Source organism: Heterodontus francisci, chromosome 15, assembly GCF_036365525.1.
Source record: "Heterodontus francisci isolate sHetFra1 chromosome 15, sHetFra1.hap1, whole genome shotgun sequence".
Taxonomy (NCBI): Eukaryota; Metazoa; Chordata; class Chondrichthyes; order Heterodontiformes; family Heterodontidae; genus Heterodontus; species Heterodontus francisci.
Window position 1 is genome coordinate 12,455,482 of NC_090385.1, and position 18,954 is coordinate 12,474,435.

Here is an 18,954-nt window from a genome sequence, read left to right on the forward strand (position 1 = left end):
CCTGCCAGCTTGTTTAGGCACATAGGAATATAGGAACAAGAGGGGCTGATCAATGACCTAACTCCACATACCTGCCTTTGCCCCATATCCCTTAATAACTTTGGTTAACAAAAATCTATCAATTTCAGATTTAAAATTAACAATTGATCTAGCATCAATTGCTGTTTGCAGAAAAGAGTTCTAAACTTCTACTACTCTTTGTGTGAAATGTGTTTCCTAATTTCACTCCTGAAAGGTCTGGCTCTAATTTTTTGATTATGTTTCCAGCCCAATGAGCAGAAATAGATTTTCCCAATCTACCCTATCTGTTCCCATTAATATTTTGAAAACTTTGATCAAATCACTCCTTAACCTTCTAAATTCCAGGGACAACCACCCTAGTTGGTGTAATCTCTTCTTGATATTTAACCCTTGGAGTCCAGGTATAACTCTAGTAAATCTACACTGCATTCCCTCCAAGTCCAATATATACTTCCTAAGGTGTGGCGTCCAGAGCTGCTCGCAGTGCTCCCTATGTGATCTAACCAGGGCTTTGTATAGTGTTACGGTCAAGTGAGGAGGGGTTGAAGGGCTTCCCTCTTTTCTCTTTCCTTGTTTGACCTCAACAGGTTTAATTCTTTCTGAAAGTGAATGTACTGGCCAATTCAGTAGATGTTTGATTACTTACTTGCTATGATCATAACAAGGACCAATCAGACAGGTTTTCTTGAGTTAACAAGGAAAGAGGTCAACTTTATTGTACCTAAACCAAGCTAATAAAAATAATAACACTGCAACTTTTACTCTCGCACACACTCTGGAGCTTTACACACACAACCAAAAGGTTACAGAATGGGGAAAGGTAGATTGGTTGAGTTAGAGTCCATAAAATAAGGTATATAGTTTGTGAAGTTTGGTGATTCGGCTGGCTTCTATCTGAATTCAGTGGTCCTGAGGCTTTTAGTTTAAAGAGGTAGGAGGTGTGATCAGTAAGTTTGCAGATGACACGAACATTTTTGGTGTTGTAAATAGCGAGGAAGAAAGCCTTAAATTGCAGGACGATATTGATGGGCTGGTAAGATGGGCAGAGCAGTGGCAAATGGAATTTAATCCTGAGAAGTGTGAGGTGATGCATTTTGGGAGGATTAACAAGGCAACAGAATATACAATGGCTGGTAGGATCCTAGGAAGTACAGAGGGTCAGAGGGACCCTGGTGTACTTGTCCATAGATCACTGAAGGCAACAGCACAGGTAAATAAGGTGGTTAGGAAGGCATATGGGATACTTGCCTTTATTAGCCGAGGCATAGAATATAAGAGCAGGGAGGTTATGATGGAGCTGTATAAAATGCTAGTTAGGCCACAGCTGGAGTACTGTGTACAGTTCTGGGCACCACACTATAGGAAGGATGTGATTGCACTGGAGAGGGTGCAGAGGAGATTCACCAGGATGTTGCCTGGGCTGGGGCATTTCAGGAATGAAGAGAGGCTGAAAAGGCTATGGTTGTTTTCCTTAGAACAGTGAATGCTGAAGGGGGACATGATTGAGGTATACAAAATTATGAGGAGCATTGCTGGTTAGATAGGAAGAGACTTTTTCTCTTAGCAGATGGGTCAATAACCAGGGGGCATAGATTTAAGGTAAGGGGCAAGAGGTTTAGAGGGGATTTGAGGAAAACTTTTTTCACCCAGAAGGTGGTTGGAATCTGGAACGCACTGCCTGAAGGGGTGGTAGAGGCAGGTACCCTCACAACATTTAAGATGTATTTAGATGAGCACTTGAAACGCCATAGCATACAAGGCTACGGGCCAAGTGCTGGAAAATGGGATTAGAATAGATAGGTGCTTGATGGCCGGCATGGACACGATGGGCCGAAGTGCCTAGTTCTGTGCTATATGTCTATGACTGGTTCGGTGAGTCTCTTGGAGACAGTGATGTGAATGATTTTCTCCAACAGGGTTTCTGATTGTAGCCGGAGTATGCAAAGGTGATCAGTCAACAGGCAGGATTTGAAAGCTTTCAAACTGGAATGGAGAGAGAGAGAGAGAGAGAGACCCCCACTTAGGGTCTGTTCATGTCAGAGCCCAAAATCTTCTCCTTTGCTGCAGCGAAGAACACAAGTTTAAAACCACAGATGGGGAGGGGGTTTGTCATATGACAGTCACTCAGTCATTCAAACATAGCAGTTAGCAGTATTTCACTGCTTGCTGAGAGAACAGGTAATTCCTTTAAACTTCCTGGGTCCTGGTTCTTGCTGGCATATTAGCAGACATTTCGTCTCTCTCCTCACAGTCCTTTGCAATGTAGGATACACTGTAGCAAACTAGGTGATCATCTGAAGCTGAAAGAATGACTTTGCCAGCAGCTTGTCTTTTTAAAAATGTTCTTCTTTAATTTCTTCCAAAAAAAGAAGTCAGATCTCCAGTCAGTGGGCCAAAGAAAATTATCATTCAACAAAACACATTGGCGTAACAATAGGTAGATGTAAAGGATTGCGTGGCTCTATCTAAAGTAGAGCAGGGAGTTCTCCTTGTGTCCTAGTCAATAAACCTCAACCAAAACCAGATTAACTCTTAATTATGGAATGACACCAGCATTTAGAGAGTTAAAGTATGAGTACAGATTGCATATATTTTTATCTTGCAATCCCTTGAATATAGGAGATTGAGGTGTGATCTGATCGGGGAGTTTAAAATGCTAAAACAATTTGATAGAATAGATATGGAGAAACTATTTTCTATGGTAGGGGAATCAAGAGGAAGGGAAAATATGTTAAGATTAGAGCTAGACCAATTAGGAAAAAAAAATCATAAATGACTTCCTCAGAGAAACGGCAGTATAAATTTGGAACTCTCTCTACCAAAAGGCTGTGGTTGCTGGGGTCCAATTAGAGCTATCAAGACTGACATAGATATGTATTCTTTTAGGTAAGGATGTCAAGTGATATGGAGCAAAGTTGGGAAAATTGAATATTCATACAGATCAGCCATCCTGTAATTCAATGACAGAGCTGGTCCAAAGGGCTGAATGGCCTCCTCCTGTTCCTGTGTTCCTATGTCATTTTTGTTTGTGGTATCTTGCTGCATGCAAAAATGGCTAGTGTATTTATCTACGTAACAACCGTCACTGTCCCTCTAGATCATTTATTGTATGTGAATGCTTTGAGATTAAAAGAAAGAAATAGTTGCATTGTCTATAGCGTCTTTCATGACCGCAGGATGTCCCAAAGCATTTTACAGCCAATGAAGTACTTTCGAAGTATAGTCACTGTTGTAATGTGGGAAACGTGGCAGCCAATTTGCGCACAGCAAACTCCATAAACAATGCAATAATGAGATAAATGTGTTTTTAGTGACATTGGTTGAGTGATAAATATTGGCCAGGAAGTTGGGGAAAACTCACCTGCTCTTTGCAATAGTGCCATGGGATCTTTTATATCCACTTTAAAGGACAGACGGAGCCTTGTTTTAATGTCTCATCCAAAAGACGGCACCTTCGACAGTGTGACACTCTTCTGTACCGCACTTGGAGTGTCAGATTTTATGCTCTACCCCTGGAGTGTCCCTGAGGTGAGATTTTTACCCACTGAGCCACAACTAGTACCTCATGGCTGAGATGTTTCTGAAATATGATAGGTTGCTACATAAACACATCTTTGTTTATATATTAAAATTATATCTTTTAAGTTACTGTGTACTCTGCTACCGAGATTCATTATGTTTTATTTTGTACTGGAACCTGACGCCATAGATTGGGTTCAACCAATCAATGTCACAGGCCAATTAGGTATTGTTGTCCCCTATTGGGCAGTTTCAGGAACAGATCTTTTATTTCTTGAACAGCACTGCATAGGAATCCATATGTGTGCAAGTATCTCGAAGTGGTTCGCTGGCTGGCGCAGTGATCACAGCATATAGCAGGCCAAGAATTATCTAAAGTACCGGGGCACTTGGTCACAACACTCCCACCAGCTCAGACTGGCATGTGCCTGAATTAGTACTGGCATGGAATCCGGCCATGAACTCAGCCAATGAGTTAAGCCAATGCTACGACAAAAGCAAAATACTGCAGATGCTGGAAATCTGAAATAAAATCAGGAAATACTGGAAATTCACAGTGGGTCTGGCAGCATCTGTGGAGAGAGAAACAGAGTTAAATGGGCTGGATTTTAAGCAGCCCTCGATGTCGGGATCCGTGGCAGGGGCAGCCTGAAGATGGCCCTGGATGAGGCCCACCATGGACTTCAACGCCGGCAGGGCCTGGCCCGATATTACCAGCAGCGGAAAGGCCTCGTGGTAGCCACCACCACCCACCCCACCACCCCCCCCCCCGCCCCCCCACCCCCGGCAGCTTGGCGACAGGACTGCAATATAATTATTTAAATAAATTAAAATACCTGAATTCATTAATTTCACGTCGCCTCCTGATGTCCCGTCGCGATCTTCACCCAGGCGGCCGGTACTGCCACCCCTTCAGATCCCCAGCCGGTGAAACGAGGCAGAACACTGGTTGGTGGGGTGGGGGTGGGGGGGGTAAGTTTATCATAGAGCGGTGAGGGGGATGGAGTCAAATTAGCATCATGAGTATAAGGGATGGTGGGAAATTAGAAATGTAATAGGTTTTAAGCAAGTGAAAGGGCCGCTGGAGGTGGCGGAAATGGTAGATGATGACCCGTTGAACACGGAGGCTGGTGGGTTCTGCTATTGTGGTTCTGGGAGGGAGGGAAAGGGGTGAGAGCAGAAGTTCTGGAAATGGGATGGGCACAGTCGAGGGCCCTGTCAACCACCGTGAGGGGGAATCCTCTGGTAAGGAAAAAGGAAGACATATCAGAAGCACTGGAATAGAAGATTATATCATCTGAATGGCTAATGCTATGTTGCTAAGCATAATCTGGCTGTCTTTTTATAGCAAGGAGTTTTAACCAGTTTTGGGATAAATGAGACTTCGATTTGTCACAATTAAAAGGAATATGGAAATTCCTTGCATAATATACATGATGCCTGCCCTTTATAGAAATAGGCACGGTATTAAATGTTTCAAAGAGGTATTGTTAGGGTGACATAACGTGTGATATTCTTTCATCAGCAGTATTCTGTCATCCTGATCTTACATTCATTCTGTTAGAATTGTATGTTTAGTTCTAACTCGACCAAGTAATTATCTGACACAAACAGTGCAACACAATGCCATTGTGTTCTGCTTAATTGCTTTTGTATTATCAGTCATTAATTTCTGCAATCGTTACATGTTAAAGCTAAATGAGTAAATTCTTACCTCTCCTTGGCTTGCATTGTGTGGTTCAGAAACGTGCTCTGATGTGTCTCATGTTCTTTGTTTGTAGGACTCTCAGCATCTAACCTCCGGGTACAATGGGCAAAGTAGGTCACCTTTTACTCTTGTCTTTAAAGACAATTTAATGCTCTGTCTGTAATTAAACTTAATATTGGAATGTTAATTACATGGTGTCAACTCTTAGAAGATGGAAGAATAATTTCCCCATGATAAAGTATTATGTGTTGTGGCATGTTAATAGTAGAATTTCAATGGGAGCGGTTACAGCTGTAGATAGGTTCTTGTGTAAAAATAACAAAGATATGACACTCCAAATGCCTACTTCTTTTCAGAGCGCTGTGATGTTCAAGGAAAGCCTCCGACAAAGTCAGCACCACAGAAATCGTAAGTACCACTGGTTTGAATTTTGAAAAAGCTCACACGCTTTCTCTTTGGCTGGAACTGAAGCTGGTTGAAAGTATGAAGGTCATGTCAGTATATTTAGAGGTATCAAAGATTGACTAGGGCTTATGATCCTGATTCAAGAAGTCAATTTATTGTTTTCATAGTTAGGCCCCTTTGGTAAGACCGTCGCAGCTGATCCCAGAGAAACCCAAGCTGCAAGCCACAATTCAAAGTGTTACAAAGTTTTTACAGTACATAACAGGCCTTGCAGCCAACTGGTCCATGCGAGTGTTTACCATATCCTTCTATTCCCCTCTCCCTCATGTGCTTCCCCTTAAATGCATCTTCGCTATTCACCTCAACTACTCCCTGTGGTAGTGAGTTCCACTATCTCACCACTCTGTGGGTAAAGAGGTGTCTCCTGAATTTCATTTTGGATTTATTAGTGACTATTTTATATTACAGCCCCGAGTTCTGATCTTGCCCATAAGTGGAAAAATCATCTATACGTCTACTGTATCAAACCCTCTCATAATCTTGGAAGACCCCTTTTGAGTTACGATGTTAAGCAGCTTCAGATGCACACATGAAAATTGCAAGCTGAAAATGATAGTGCATAGGAAGCAATTAAAGATGCTTAAAAAGGGAACAGTAATGAGATAAACAGAGACGTGGAAAAGAAATGAGATGTGGACATGGGATGAAAATGAAGGTTAGGATTATTCATGAGCTATTACATTAATGGGGTTAAATGACAGGGGCTTTCACACAAGTGCGGAGTTTATATATCAAAGCTGAGGTGCTTTAACTTCAATCCAGTTACTCATCATTATCAAAATCATATTAAAAAGGCAAATAGAAATTGAAATGGTGACCCTTTCTTTGCAAACGAGCAAAGGATTCCAACCTGCTGGTTGACAGTCTAAAGGACCACCTGTCTATTGGCTACCATCCTGTTATTCTGTTCTCTGAATGCTGAAATTAATTCAGAATCTCTTGCACCCTGCCTATCATTGCCTGATCTAAACAGATCCAAATTAGTGTCCTAAACACATCCCAAATAACCCAGAGCAGGCGGAATAGTGGAACAGGAGTAGCCATTCAGCCTCTTGAGTTTGTTCCATTATTCAATTAAATCAATTTATCTGTATCCTAACTCCATTTATCCACCATCCTTCCAATACCCTTACCCATCAAAATCCATCAATCTCCGTTTTGAAATTTTCAATTGACCCCCAGCCTCAACAGCTTTTTGGTGGCGAGAGTTCCAGATTTTTACTACCTTTTGTGTGAAGAAGTGCTTCCTGACATCACCCTTGAATGGCCTGGTTCCAATTTTAAGGTTATGCCCTCTTGTTCTGGACTAACCCACCCACACCCCTCCCCCGTCCACCAGAGGAAATGAAAGAACGAAAGACTTGCATTTATATATTGCCTTTTATGACCGCAGGACATCCCAAAGCACTTTTCAGCCAATGGAGTACTTTTGAACTGTAGTCACTGTTGTAATGTTGGAAAAGTTTCTCTCTAGCTATACATCAATCCTTTTGGAGCGGGTACAAGGCTGAAATTAATTTAGAAGCAGTACAAAAGGATCTTAACATGGGGGATATTTTATGCTCTTTACCATGGTGGATTTGGAGGTGGGGAGAGCATAAAATCGGGCTCCTGCCTCCACCAAAATTTAGTCCGGAGCGGGAAGGACTGTGAATGGTCCTTCTGCCCCGCCACCAATTAAGGCTTTTAACTGGGTAATTAATTCCCAGTTAAGCGCCTCTTCCCACTGCAGCTGCAATTAGCTGTCAGCGGGCAGCCCCGTCGCCACATGAGAAGCACGGCACGAAAAAACCATGCTGGCTGCTTTCCAGCTCGGGGGTGGGGGGGTGGGGTTCCTCATTAAAAGGCACTTACATTCCCCCTCCCCCATGTCCCCCACCCCGCGAGAGCCCTCCCGCCCTGACCTACCTGTGGCCTGGGTCCAGCACTGCTCCCGGGCCTCGGGTATTTGCTCCACCGGCAGCAGCCACTGACTCTGCGGTGGCACTGCTCAGTGGAACGGCAGCTCTCTGACATGGGGAGTTCTGACGCCGATGTCCTTCATCCTGTGGACGATCCGCCAGTGTCCACTTAAGTGCCTGATTGGCGCTAGATTTGGCGGGCCTTCTGGAGAAGAGGTGACGCGTGGTTCTTGGTGTTGCTTTTTTCGCACTTCGAGACCCCCGTCACCAACATAAAATCCCAACCATGGGTTCCCCTCTGATAAAACAAGTTAATTTTAAAGGTTATGGTGCCACAGTAATGCCACTGCCTGCTGATGTAATGTGTTATATGCAGCCAACTGCAAACCTAAAGTAAACTTGCTTAGATTCACATGCAGCCAGGCCTGATTTTTTTCATTTGGATCACCCCCCCCCCCCACCACCCTTACCGAATCTGTCAAAACTGCTTTGGTACCAGATGATTACTGAAAGATTCAGCACCCCACAGTGATGTGCAGACTTGAAGAACTGTCCCCAGGAAAGTAAACCTTAAACATATAAAACGGTAAAGCTGTAACATTAGCCTGAATCGATCTGAGGCTGTACAGTACAGGAACCTAACTAGGAGTGAGCATGGCTCAAAGTTCCTTCATCATCTAACGAACTACTTTCTGAGTAAGTTGCTCGAGCTTTCTAACTTTAAACAATAGTTAAGCAAAATTGAAGACTGTCAGCATATTTCAAATGGTGATAATTTCATTGGCTCCTCGTCCACCAGCGCCTCGATTTTAAAATTCTCATCGACATGTTCAAATCCCTTCATGGTCTCACCTCTCCATATATCTGTAACCTCCTCCAGCCCAACAAGCTTCTGAGATCTCTGCTCTCTTCGAACCTGTCCTAATATCTTCTTTGGCTCAATGTCAATTTTTTGTCTGATCTGCTCCTGTGAAGCACCTTGGGACTTTTTAAATTATGTTAAAAGCACAATAAAGAACATAAGAAATAGGAGCCGGAGTAGGCCATATGGTCCCTCGAGCCAGTAAGATCACGGCTGAACTTCTACATTGAATCTACTTTCCCACCTTATTGTCTTGATTACTGTTGGCACCCAAAATTCTATCAATCCCAGTCTCCAATATACTCATCAACTGATCATCCACAGCTCTCTGGGGTAGAGAATTCCACAATGGTAAATATCCACAATGCTCTGAGTGAAGAAGTTTCACCTCATCTCAGTCCTAAATGGCCAACCCCCTATCCTGAGACAATGCCCCCTAGGTCTTGACGCTCCAGCCAGGGGGAAACAGCCTCTCAGCACCTATATAAGTAAGTTATCGTTGTGTTCTGCTGCACTTACTGGGACAGTACTGGTAGCACCAGCCCTAGTTATGTCGAGCACTAGCATTGTTGCATGATGGAATGTGGTGGAGCTCAGTCCTGGTGCGTTTAGACACTTGCAGAATATTACATACTGCAGCCACAGTACACCTGTGGAGGAATGCAGGGGTGGAGGGGGAGAGTCAATCAGTGAACTTCTCTGTCCTGCATGGTGTTAAGCTTTTTGAGTCTCCGTGATCCCTGCTCCTTTCCAATTCTGGCCTCTTGCGCATCCTCTATTTTCATCACTCCATCATTGGCGGCTGTGCCTTCAGATGCTCGGGCCTCAAATTCTGGAATTCCCTCCCTAAACCTCTCGAACTCTCTCTCCTCCTTTATGACGCTACTTAAAATCTAAACCTTTACCAGAGCTTTTGGTCACCTGTCCTGATTTCTCCTTATGTGGCTCATGTCAGATTTTGTCTGATATAACTCCCATGAAAGGACCTTGGGATGTTACTTAAGGCACTACATAAATGCAAGTTGTTATTGTTGTGGCTGCACCTTTCCAGGTGATTGGGGAGTATTGCTTTGCATGCTGACTTGATGTGACGAATACCATGACGTCACACATCTTGGGTAGAAGTTTTGCAACATTTGAATAACCATCACCTACCGAAATATAAACCACTGATTTTTCTTTGTTATTCCACTTTTGCCTGCTACCTACTTAGAGTTTGTGAGTTTCTAAACCCTGAAGTTACATCGTAGAGTCAGTTTAGGAACATAGGAACAGGAGTAGGCCATTCAGCCCATCGAGCCTACCCCGCCATTCAATACTGATCATCCACTTCAATGCTTTTTTCCCACACTATTCTCATATCACCTTATGTCATTTGGAAATCTGTCAATCTCTGCTTTAAACATACTCAATGACTGAGCTTCCACAGCCCTCTGGGGTAGAGAATTGCAAAGATTCACAACTCTCTGAGTAACACCCTCTTGGGCGGCACAGTGGCGCAGTGGTTAGCACCGCAGCCTCACAGCTCCAGCGACCCAGGTTCAATTCTGGGTACTGTCTGTGTGGAGTTTGCAAGTTCTCCCTGTGTCTGCGTGGGTTTTCGCCGGGTACTCCAGTTTCCTCCCACAGCCAAAGACTTGCAGGTTGATAGGTAAATTGGTCATTATAAATTGCCCCTAGTGTAGGTAGGTGGTAGGAGAATGTAGGGACAGGTGGGGATGTGGTAGGGATGTAGGATTAGTATAAATGGGTGGTTGATGGCCGGCACAGACTCGGTGGGCTGAAGGGCCTGTTTCAGTGCTGTATCCCTAACTAAATAAATGAAGAAATTTCTCCTCATCTCTGTCCCAAGTGGCTTCCCCCTTATTTTGAAATTGTGTCCCCTGGTTCTAGACTCCCCAACCAGGGGAAACATCAGCTGCATCTACCCTGTCTATCCCTTTAGTATTTTGTAGGTTTCAATGAGATCACCCCGCATTCTTCAAAAATCAAGAGAATACAGCCCCAGTTTCCCCACTCTCTCTTCATAGGACAGTCCCACCATCCCAGGAACAAGTCTGGTGAGCCTTCGTTGCACTACCTCTATGGCAATTATATCCTTCCTAAGGTAAGGGAACCAAAACTGCACACAGTACTGCAGGTGCGGTCCAACCAAGGTTCTATACAATTAAAGCAAGACTTCACTACTCCTGTACTCAAATCCTCTTGCGATAAAGGCTAACATACCGTGAGCCTTCTTAATTGCTTGCTGCAACTGTATGCTAGCTTTCAGAGACGTATTGGCGCGGGTCTTCTAAATTGCCCCTCTCCAATTTTTAATTGATTACGGAAATGTTGTCCAGTTTATTTTAGATGAGGTAGCACCACCACTAAAATAGTGGTGAAAGGATTTTCTTAGGCAATCAACAACAGCAACTTGTATTTCTATAGCAACTTTAGCATAATAAAACATCTCAAAGCACTTCCCATGGGCGTTATAAAACAAAATATGACATTAGGACAGATTACCAAAAGCTTTTTTAAAAATTCATTCATGGTATGTGAGCATTGCTGGCAAGGTTAACATTTATTACCCATCCCTAATTGCCCTTCTTGAACCACTGCAGTCCATGTGGTGTAGGTAATCCCACAGTGCTATAAGGGAGTTCCAGGATTTTGACCTTGTGACAGTGAAGGAATGGCGATATATTTCCAAGTCATGATGTTCCCATGCATCTGCTGCCCTTGTCCTTCTAGGTGTTAGAGGTTGCGGGTCTGGAACATGCTTTCGAAGAAAGCTTGGTGAGTTGCTGCAGTGCAGTACACACTGCTGCCAATGCGTCGATGGTGGAGGGAGTGAATGTTTTCGGTGGTAAATGGAGTGCTGATCAAGTGGGTTGCTTTGTCCTGGATGGTGTCGAGCTTCTTGAGTGTTGTTGAAGCTGCACTCATCCAGGCAAGTGGAGAGTATTCCATCACACTCCTGACTTGTGCCTTGTAGATGGTGGACAGGCTTTGCAGAGTTCGGAGGTGAGTTACTCACTGCAGGATTCCCAGCCTCTAGCCTGCTCTTGTAGCAACAGTATTTATATGGTTTGTCCAGTTCATCTTCTGGTCAATAATAATTCCCCAGGATGTTGATAGTGGGGGATTCAGTGATTGTAATGCCACTGAACATCAAGGGGAGATGGTTTGATTCTCTCTTGTTTGACATGGTTATTGTCTGGCACTTGTATGGCTCAAATGTTACTTGCCAATTATCAGCCCAAGCCTGGATGTTGTGTAGGTCTTGCTGTGTACAAGTACGGTTTCAGTTTCTGAGGAGTCGCGAATGGTACTGAACATTGTGCAATCATCAACGAACGTCCCTACTTCGACCTTATGATGGAGGGAAGATCATTGATGAAGCAGCTGAAGATGGTTGGGCCTAGGACACTGCCCTGAGGAACTCCTGCAATGATGGCCTGCGGCTGAGATGATTGACCTCCAACAACCACAACCATTTCCTTTGTGCTTGATATGACTCCAATCAGTGAAGAGTTCTTGCCCTGATTCTCATTGACTTCAGTTTTGCTAGGGCTCCTTGATGCCGTACCCGGTCAAATGCTGCCGTGGTGTCAAGGGCAGTCACTCTCACCTGATGTTGCTCTGGTGGAATTAGATTTGCTCCAGTAAATTAAACACGAGCAATATGAAGTTGAAAGAGGCATAACAAAACCAAATAACAAGAGCAAATTTCCACAATGTTGTGATACATGTTAGTGCTTTATAGTTGGATTGAGTGTAAAACCAGGCTCCAGAGTGTTGATGTTTTGTGCCAACATGGTTTAATCACGAGGTGTCACACTGGAGAGTTGGAAAATGATTGTGGATTGATAGTAATACAAATCCACCAGTGTAATCAGGGTCATGCGCTAATTAATACAGCTGACATACCAAACAGGGATATTGTTGGGGTGGATTTTTAACTTGCTGCATGGGCTTCAAACTGGAATTGTGAATTCGCTGCCTGTTATAGATACTGCTTAATTTTCAGTGCAGTCCAAATCTCCTCTAGCTGTTTCAGCCCATCTGCCACTGAAAACCCTCATCCATGCCTTTGTCACGTCCAGATTCAACTATTGCAATGCACTTCGGTCCGGCCTCCCATTCTTCACCCTCCATAAAGTTCTGCTCATCCAGAACTCTGCCATCCGTACCCTGATTTGCACCAGCTCCCTCTCACCCATCACTCCTTTCCTTGCTGACCTGTATTGGCTCTCTGTCCCTCAGTGCCTCCATTTTAAATTGCACATCATTGTGTTAAAAACCCCTTCATGGCCTTGCCCCCACCCTATCTCTGTAACCTCCGCCAGAGACCTGCAGTTCCATCGAATGCTCCGTTTCTCAGGCTCTGACCTCTTGCACATCCTCTCCGCAATCCCCTCCCCCTAGCAATATGGCCCACCACTGGTGTCCGTGCCTTCAACTGCCTAGGCCATAAGCTCTGGAATTTGGCCCCGAAACCTCTCCACCTCTTGATCTCCCTCTCCTCCTTTAAGGACCTCCTTAATACCTACCCCTGTGACCAAGCATTCTCTCAGCCCTCCTAAGATCTCCTCCATTGGCTCAGTCTCCATTTTTGTTTGATCACACCTTGGAATTCTGCTCTGTGCTAAAGGTGCTATGTCAATACCAGTTGTTGTTGTTGTAGTTCAGAGCATGGCCTGTCAGCTCCCAGATGCTCATGCCTTTTTCCCTTTGTAGTTGTGATGCATTTAGTGGAGTCAAACATTAAATAGAACATTAAGTACAACATTAGCATGAAAGCCAGAGTGTAATCAGTAATTTCTTATTTCAAACAGAATCACTATACACATGATTACTTGTCTTTTTATAAAGTAAACTGAGCCTAGAATAGCTATGACGACAGTGAACACAGAACGAGAGAGACTGTAACAATAAACTTTGATTTGAATGGCTTTGATAATGAGAATTTCTTTTTATGAAGATCTGTGTTGGCTGTTGAGACCATTCAGAACAAAGGTTGTAAAAATTCCTGGCAGACTTGCTCCATCTGCCACCACCATCATTATTCTGATTAGACTGGGACCTGATTGTGTCAGAATTGTTAATAGCAGTATCTTGGCTGAATACAGTGACAGTACTGTTCCCAACCAGAATGGGAATGAGTGGGTGATTCCCCTGTCAGTAAGGCCTGGAGGCTGTTCTGCTGTAAGTGACTGCGATTGATTTTAGGCATATAATTTGTATTATGTAACTATCCTCCACTCATTGCCCAGTGCTGGAGAACAAATCCTGCATTTATCGGGAGAAGGTTCTGTAGTTTCCGTCTTGGGTTCTGTTTGCTGTAGTTCATAGAGGCTCTTTTTAAATAGACCATGCAAATGGGCTTTGTTTGCTGAGTAAGTAAACTGTTTGGTGTGAACCCTGCTGTAAGTCCCCCCACCACCCCCCCCCCCCCCCCATCCCGCCTCCAACTCAATGGCTGACATAGCAGTGTCAATAGACACTCGGCAATATCTCACACTCACCAGCTGGAGTATTCTGTCCAATTCCAGGCAGCACACTTTCAGAAGGATGTCAAGGCTTTAGAGAGGGGACAGAAGAGATTTACTAGAATGGTTCCAGAGATCAGGGATTACAGTTACATGGATAGTCTGGAGAAGCTGGGGTTGTTCTCCACTGGAGCAGAAAAGGCTAAAAGGAGATTTGATAAAGGTGATAAATATCATGAAGGGTTTAGATAGAGTAAATAAAGAGAAACTGTTTACAATGGCTGGAGAGTCGATAACTAGAGGGCACAGCTTTATGGTGATTGGCAAAAGAACCAGAGTCGACATGAGGGAAAAAAAATTTACACAATGAGTGGTTAGGTTTTGGAATGCATTTCCCGATCGGGTGGTGGAAACAGATTCAATAGTAGCTTTCAAAAGGGAATTCGATAAATACTTCAAGGAAAAAAAGCTGCAGGGCTATGGGGAAAGAGTGGGGTAGTGCGACTAACTGAATTGCTCTTTGAAAGAGACTGTGCAGACTTGATGGGCAGAATGGCCTCCTCCTGTGCTGAGTGCTCGTGCCACATGCTAGTGGAAATGGGGTCCTGAGGCGACCATTGGGATTCTCTGCATGTAAATGGGAGAGAGAAAGAACTTGCATTCATATAGCACCTATCCTGACCTCAGGACATCCTAAAGCACTGTACAGCCATTGACGACCTGTTGAAGTGTAGTCAGTGTTGTATTGTAAGAGGGTAAATTCAATGATGATACACTACTATTATGAGACTTCATTCAGTGAGATAGTTCCGGGATTAGCCCGATAGTATTAAGGGACCTCACCATGAACAGCACATTTACTGATCCGGGAATGAACAGATCCTTAGTGATCCCAGGAATAAACAGCGCATTTACTGATCAAGCATACAATTTGATCCTCGGAATGAATGGTTTATTTTTCCAGGCCCCAGCAATTCGTTCCCAAATATGGTAATTAGGGGATAGTTTTCAAAAACATTGAGCAAAAGTGTGTTCCTCTTTTAAATGGAAAAAAAATCAATAGCCACATCCATTGTAGGTTCCAAAACACTGGAAAAATATTCAAACTTTACTGTAAAAATTTCTGTAGGGATAATCCCAGAGCCCACTCACCTTAGAAACTCAGTCTTATGCTTTTATTTCTTTAGTCGTCTTTTAAACATGCATCTACTTAAAGCAATTTTGATATACCCACAGTTTGTTGAATACTCATGTCCTACTGCACTCTCAGTTTAATGAGAGCTTCATATCAGCTGACATATTTTCTTCCACTTGCTCCATAGCAATGCTGGATGTAAGAAACATTAGATCGTCATTGGTGTTTAGAATAGCTATGATGGTTGACGGGATAGTTCAACTTTAAAGACCAAACTTCTTGTATGTTTGATCCCAAAGTGATCGATTGTGTAGTCTTGGTGCCGATTTTGAAAATGTAAAATTACTTGTTGGATCAGAAGCTCATAAGCAATGCACCAAGGCTCCTTCAACAGCATCTTCCAAACCCACGACCTCTACCACCTAGAAGGACAAGGGCAGCAGTTGCATGGGAACACCACCACCTGTGAGTTCCCCTCCAAGTCACACAGCATCCTGACTTGGAACTATATCGCCATTCCTTCACTGTCACTGGGTCAAAATCCTGGAACTCTCTTCCATACAGCACTGTGGGTGTAACTACCCCACATGGACTGCATGGCTCACCACCACCTTCTCAAGGGCAATTAGGGATGGACAATAAATGCTGGAATAGCCAGCGATGCCCACATCCCATGAATGAATAAAAAAAAACTCTGTGCTACTATAGACTTCTGGGGCTGGCTGCAGCCAATCTCTGCCCTCCCTCTTGCTGAACTTCCCAGTGTAGACAAGGAGCCTGAAAAACTCATTTAAATGGCTAAAACAGTCTTCAGGGTTAAGTAAGAAAGCACTTGGCTCTCTCAGAGCACTTTTGTTTCTCTAAGTCAGAAAGTTGTGGGTTCAAGTCCCACTCCAGACATTTGAGTGTGAATTCGAGACTGACAATCCAGTTCTGAGGGAGTGCCACATTTTTGGAGGTGCTGTCTTTTGGATGAGAGAAGAGCAAGAGAGTTCTCCTTGGTGTCCTGGCCCATGCTTATCCCTCAAATAACATCGCTAAAACAGATTATCTGGTCATTATCTCACTTCTTTTGTGGGAGCTAGTACTGCCATGTTTCCTACATTACAACTTCATTGACTGTAAACCACTTTGGGACATCATGTGGTCATGAAAGCCGCTTGTGGAGATGCAAGTTCTTTCTTTCTACTTTATAATTGATGTACAGACTGGGATATGTGGTGGCAGTACACCAAACCAAACTGTAGCATGTGGTAGTCCTGTCATGCCAAACGCGTCCATGGATTCTGCAAGATCAGAAAGGGTGTTGGTTCAGCACCTTATTCAACAGTCACAAAAAACTTAAAAATCACTCTCCCTCTTTAGTTTTCCTTGGAGCAATATCAGTGGCCATTTTGTACTTGGACTAAGTTACATCTCATTTCCTTGTCTGCCAATGTCTGAGAGACTGAGGAACAACTGAAGTTGATGGCCCAGATTGACCTTTAGCACTGATTAAAATTCCCAGTTGTTTCCATGGCAACAGTATCTAGAAAATTAGATCTTTGAAGAGGCAGGAGGAAACTTAAAACTCTGTGAGCAGCAATGAACTCTGCAAGAGGGGCTCTTTTCAATTGGCAATGACATCTCCCTAATTGAAATAATCTGGTTCTTTGCCTGAGAGAGACCTTTTTTTCTTGCCATGATGGTTTTTTTTAAAAAAACAGTAACCGATCGCCCTTGATTAGAAGTAAAGCACACTTGTTGCCATGAATTTTAAATCAGTTTAGGCATGCAGTCTAAAGCACTGATGTACTGACTGAGATATGAGATGGCCATGTGCCAAGCCAAGCATTTGGAGAGAAAACTCCAAAGACTGATGCTGCAGGCTACACGTACAATCACATTGGTATCGGGGTCCAAATGGTGGCTGGCTTTAAATCACGGACTACCCATTACAAGCCCTGTAGGAGACTGCACTAAGGACTTTTTTTTTTAAGAAGCACTAGTTCTTAATCCAAGGGTTTGTTGTAGCAATTCACTACTTAACTCGATCAGGAGCCTGTAGCCGTGCAACGATACACTAACACGTGTCTTTCATAAGGAACCAGCGAGGACTTTTAACCTATGCTGGAAGTCGACAAGTTTGAAATGGAGTGCTGCTTGCAGTCCAGATTGTTATCTCTCCTTTCCGTCTGAACAAACTTAAACTCGCACCCTTCATTTTTATGACTTCTAATGCGATCTCCTTCAAAATGAATTCAATTACGCTCGTGAGTTACGAGGAACATTAGGCATTATGACTTAAAAGAGCCACTGCAACATTTGTCAAAGTGGCCCTCAGTGCACAGTTTTGCCAGATATTAAGAATAACGTATGACCTTTTACCTTTACTGAGATAAATGCTGGAATCATGGAGAATATCTAATGACGGTGTGTTTCTGTTGCAGGGCTGGATGTCAGCCCTTGCTCGGCATGAATTTTCACCCAGTAATTTTATTGGACAGAAAATCTTAGGGGGGGGGGGCGCGGGGTGGTGGGCGGAGGGACCACAATGCACTCTCAGGTAGTTGAAACTCAATGGCAAGAGAGAAATTTGATAAAAAATATGCCTGGCGTATTTTTTTTTAATACAAATATTCTGTTTCCTTATTCCATTCGTTCTGTCCTTGTTCTTCAATTGTGTGGTGTTTCATAGTCTTTGGGGGTTAATTTTAGCTTTGGCCAATCATGTATATTAAACAATATATGATTGCTTGGCCATCTTCCCTTCAGTTGACTTCAATAGGACGGAAAACTCGGCCTGGTGTAATACAAGTGGCCAATCAGGTACGGCCATTTTACAACATTGCTCAAAGTTAAACCCTCCTCTTTCTTTGTCTAAAATGAATATTTTCTTATTATTGTTTATCATGTCTTTCTTCGTCCATTGTACTCTCACATTATTTTCCTCAGGTTGTTTTTCCTTTATTTTGAAAATTTGATGTTTTTTTCCTTCACCTTTCAAGGTTCTTGTTTCTTTCCCACTTCTACTCACCAGCTGCCACTAAGATTAATATCAAAGAAGGAAGGTTTCAGCCCATTGTGTTTGTGCTTTATTTAAAAACATTTTATCAGATTATTCTGCAATTCAGTTCTTTTTATTGCTTAAATTTGTTGTAGACGGCAACAAACGAGGATGAAGCAAAAATAAATGCATCAATGCGCAAAGGAACATGGCTGTGGTTGTTGGAGGCCAATCATCTGAGCTCCAGGACATCACTGCTGGAGTTCCTCAGGGTAGTGTCCTAGGCCCAACCATCTTCAGCTGCTTCATCAATGACCTCCCTTCAATCATAAGGGTCAGAAGTGGGGATGTTCGCTGATGATTGCACAATCTTCAGCACCATTCGCGACTCCTCAAATACTGAAGCAGTCTGTGTAGAAATGCAGCAAGACCTGGACAATATCCAGGCTTGGGCTTTTTTTTTTCTTTCATGGGATGTGGGCGTCGCAGGCCAGGCCAGCATTTATTGCCCATCCCTAATTGCCCTTGAACTGAGTGGCTTGCTAGTAATGGCAAGTAATATTTGTGCCACACAGGTGCCAGACAATGACCATCTACAACAAGAGAGAATCTAACCATCCACCCTTGACATTCAATGGCATTACCATCGCTGAATCCCCCACTATCAACATCCTAAGGGCTACCATTGACCAGAAACTGAACTGGAGTAGCCATAGAAATACCATGGCTACAAGAGCAGGTCAGAGGCTAGGAATCCTGCGGCGAGTAACTCACCTCCAGACTCCCCAAAGCCTGTCCACCATCTACAAGGCACAAGTCAGATGGAATACTCTCCACTTGCCTGGATGGGTGCAGCTCCAACAACACTTAAAAAGCTCGA

The 18,954-nt window shown here is 43.5% G+C and overlaps 1 protein-coding gene across 4 annotated transcripts in view; it reads left to right on the top strand.

The window, feature by feature from the left end:
• Positions 1-18,954, top strand: part of aff2 (AF4/FMR2 family, member 2) — a 455,862-nt gene that overhangs the window by 295,647 nt on the left and 141,261 nt on the right. For all 4 annotated transcript variants that reach the window (XM_068047115.1, XM_068047112.1, XM_068047113.1 and 1 more), the window contains 2 exons: positions 5,322-5,358; positions 5,605-5,656. In XM_068047115.1, coding sequence (XP_067903216.1) covers positions 5,322-5,358; positions 5,605-5,656 — 89 coding nt within the window. The remainder of the gene's footprint in view (positions 1-5,321; positions 5,359-5,604; positions 5,657-18,954) is intronic.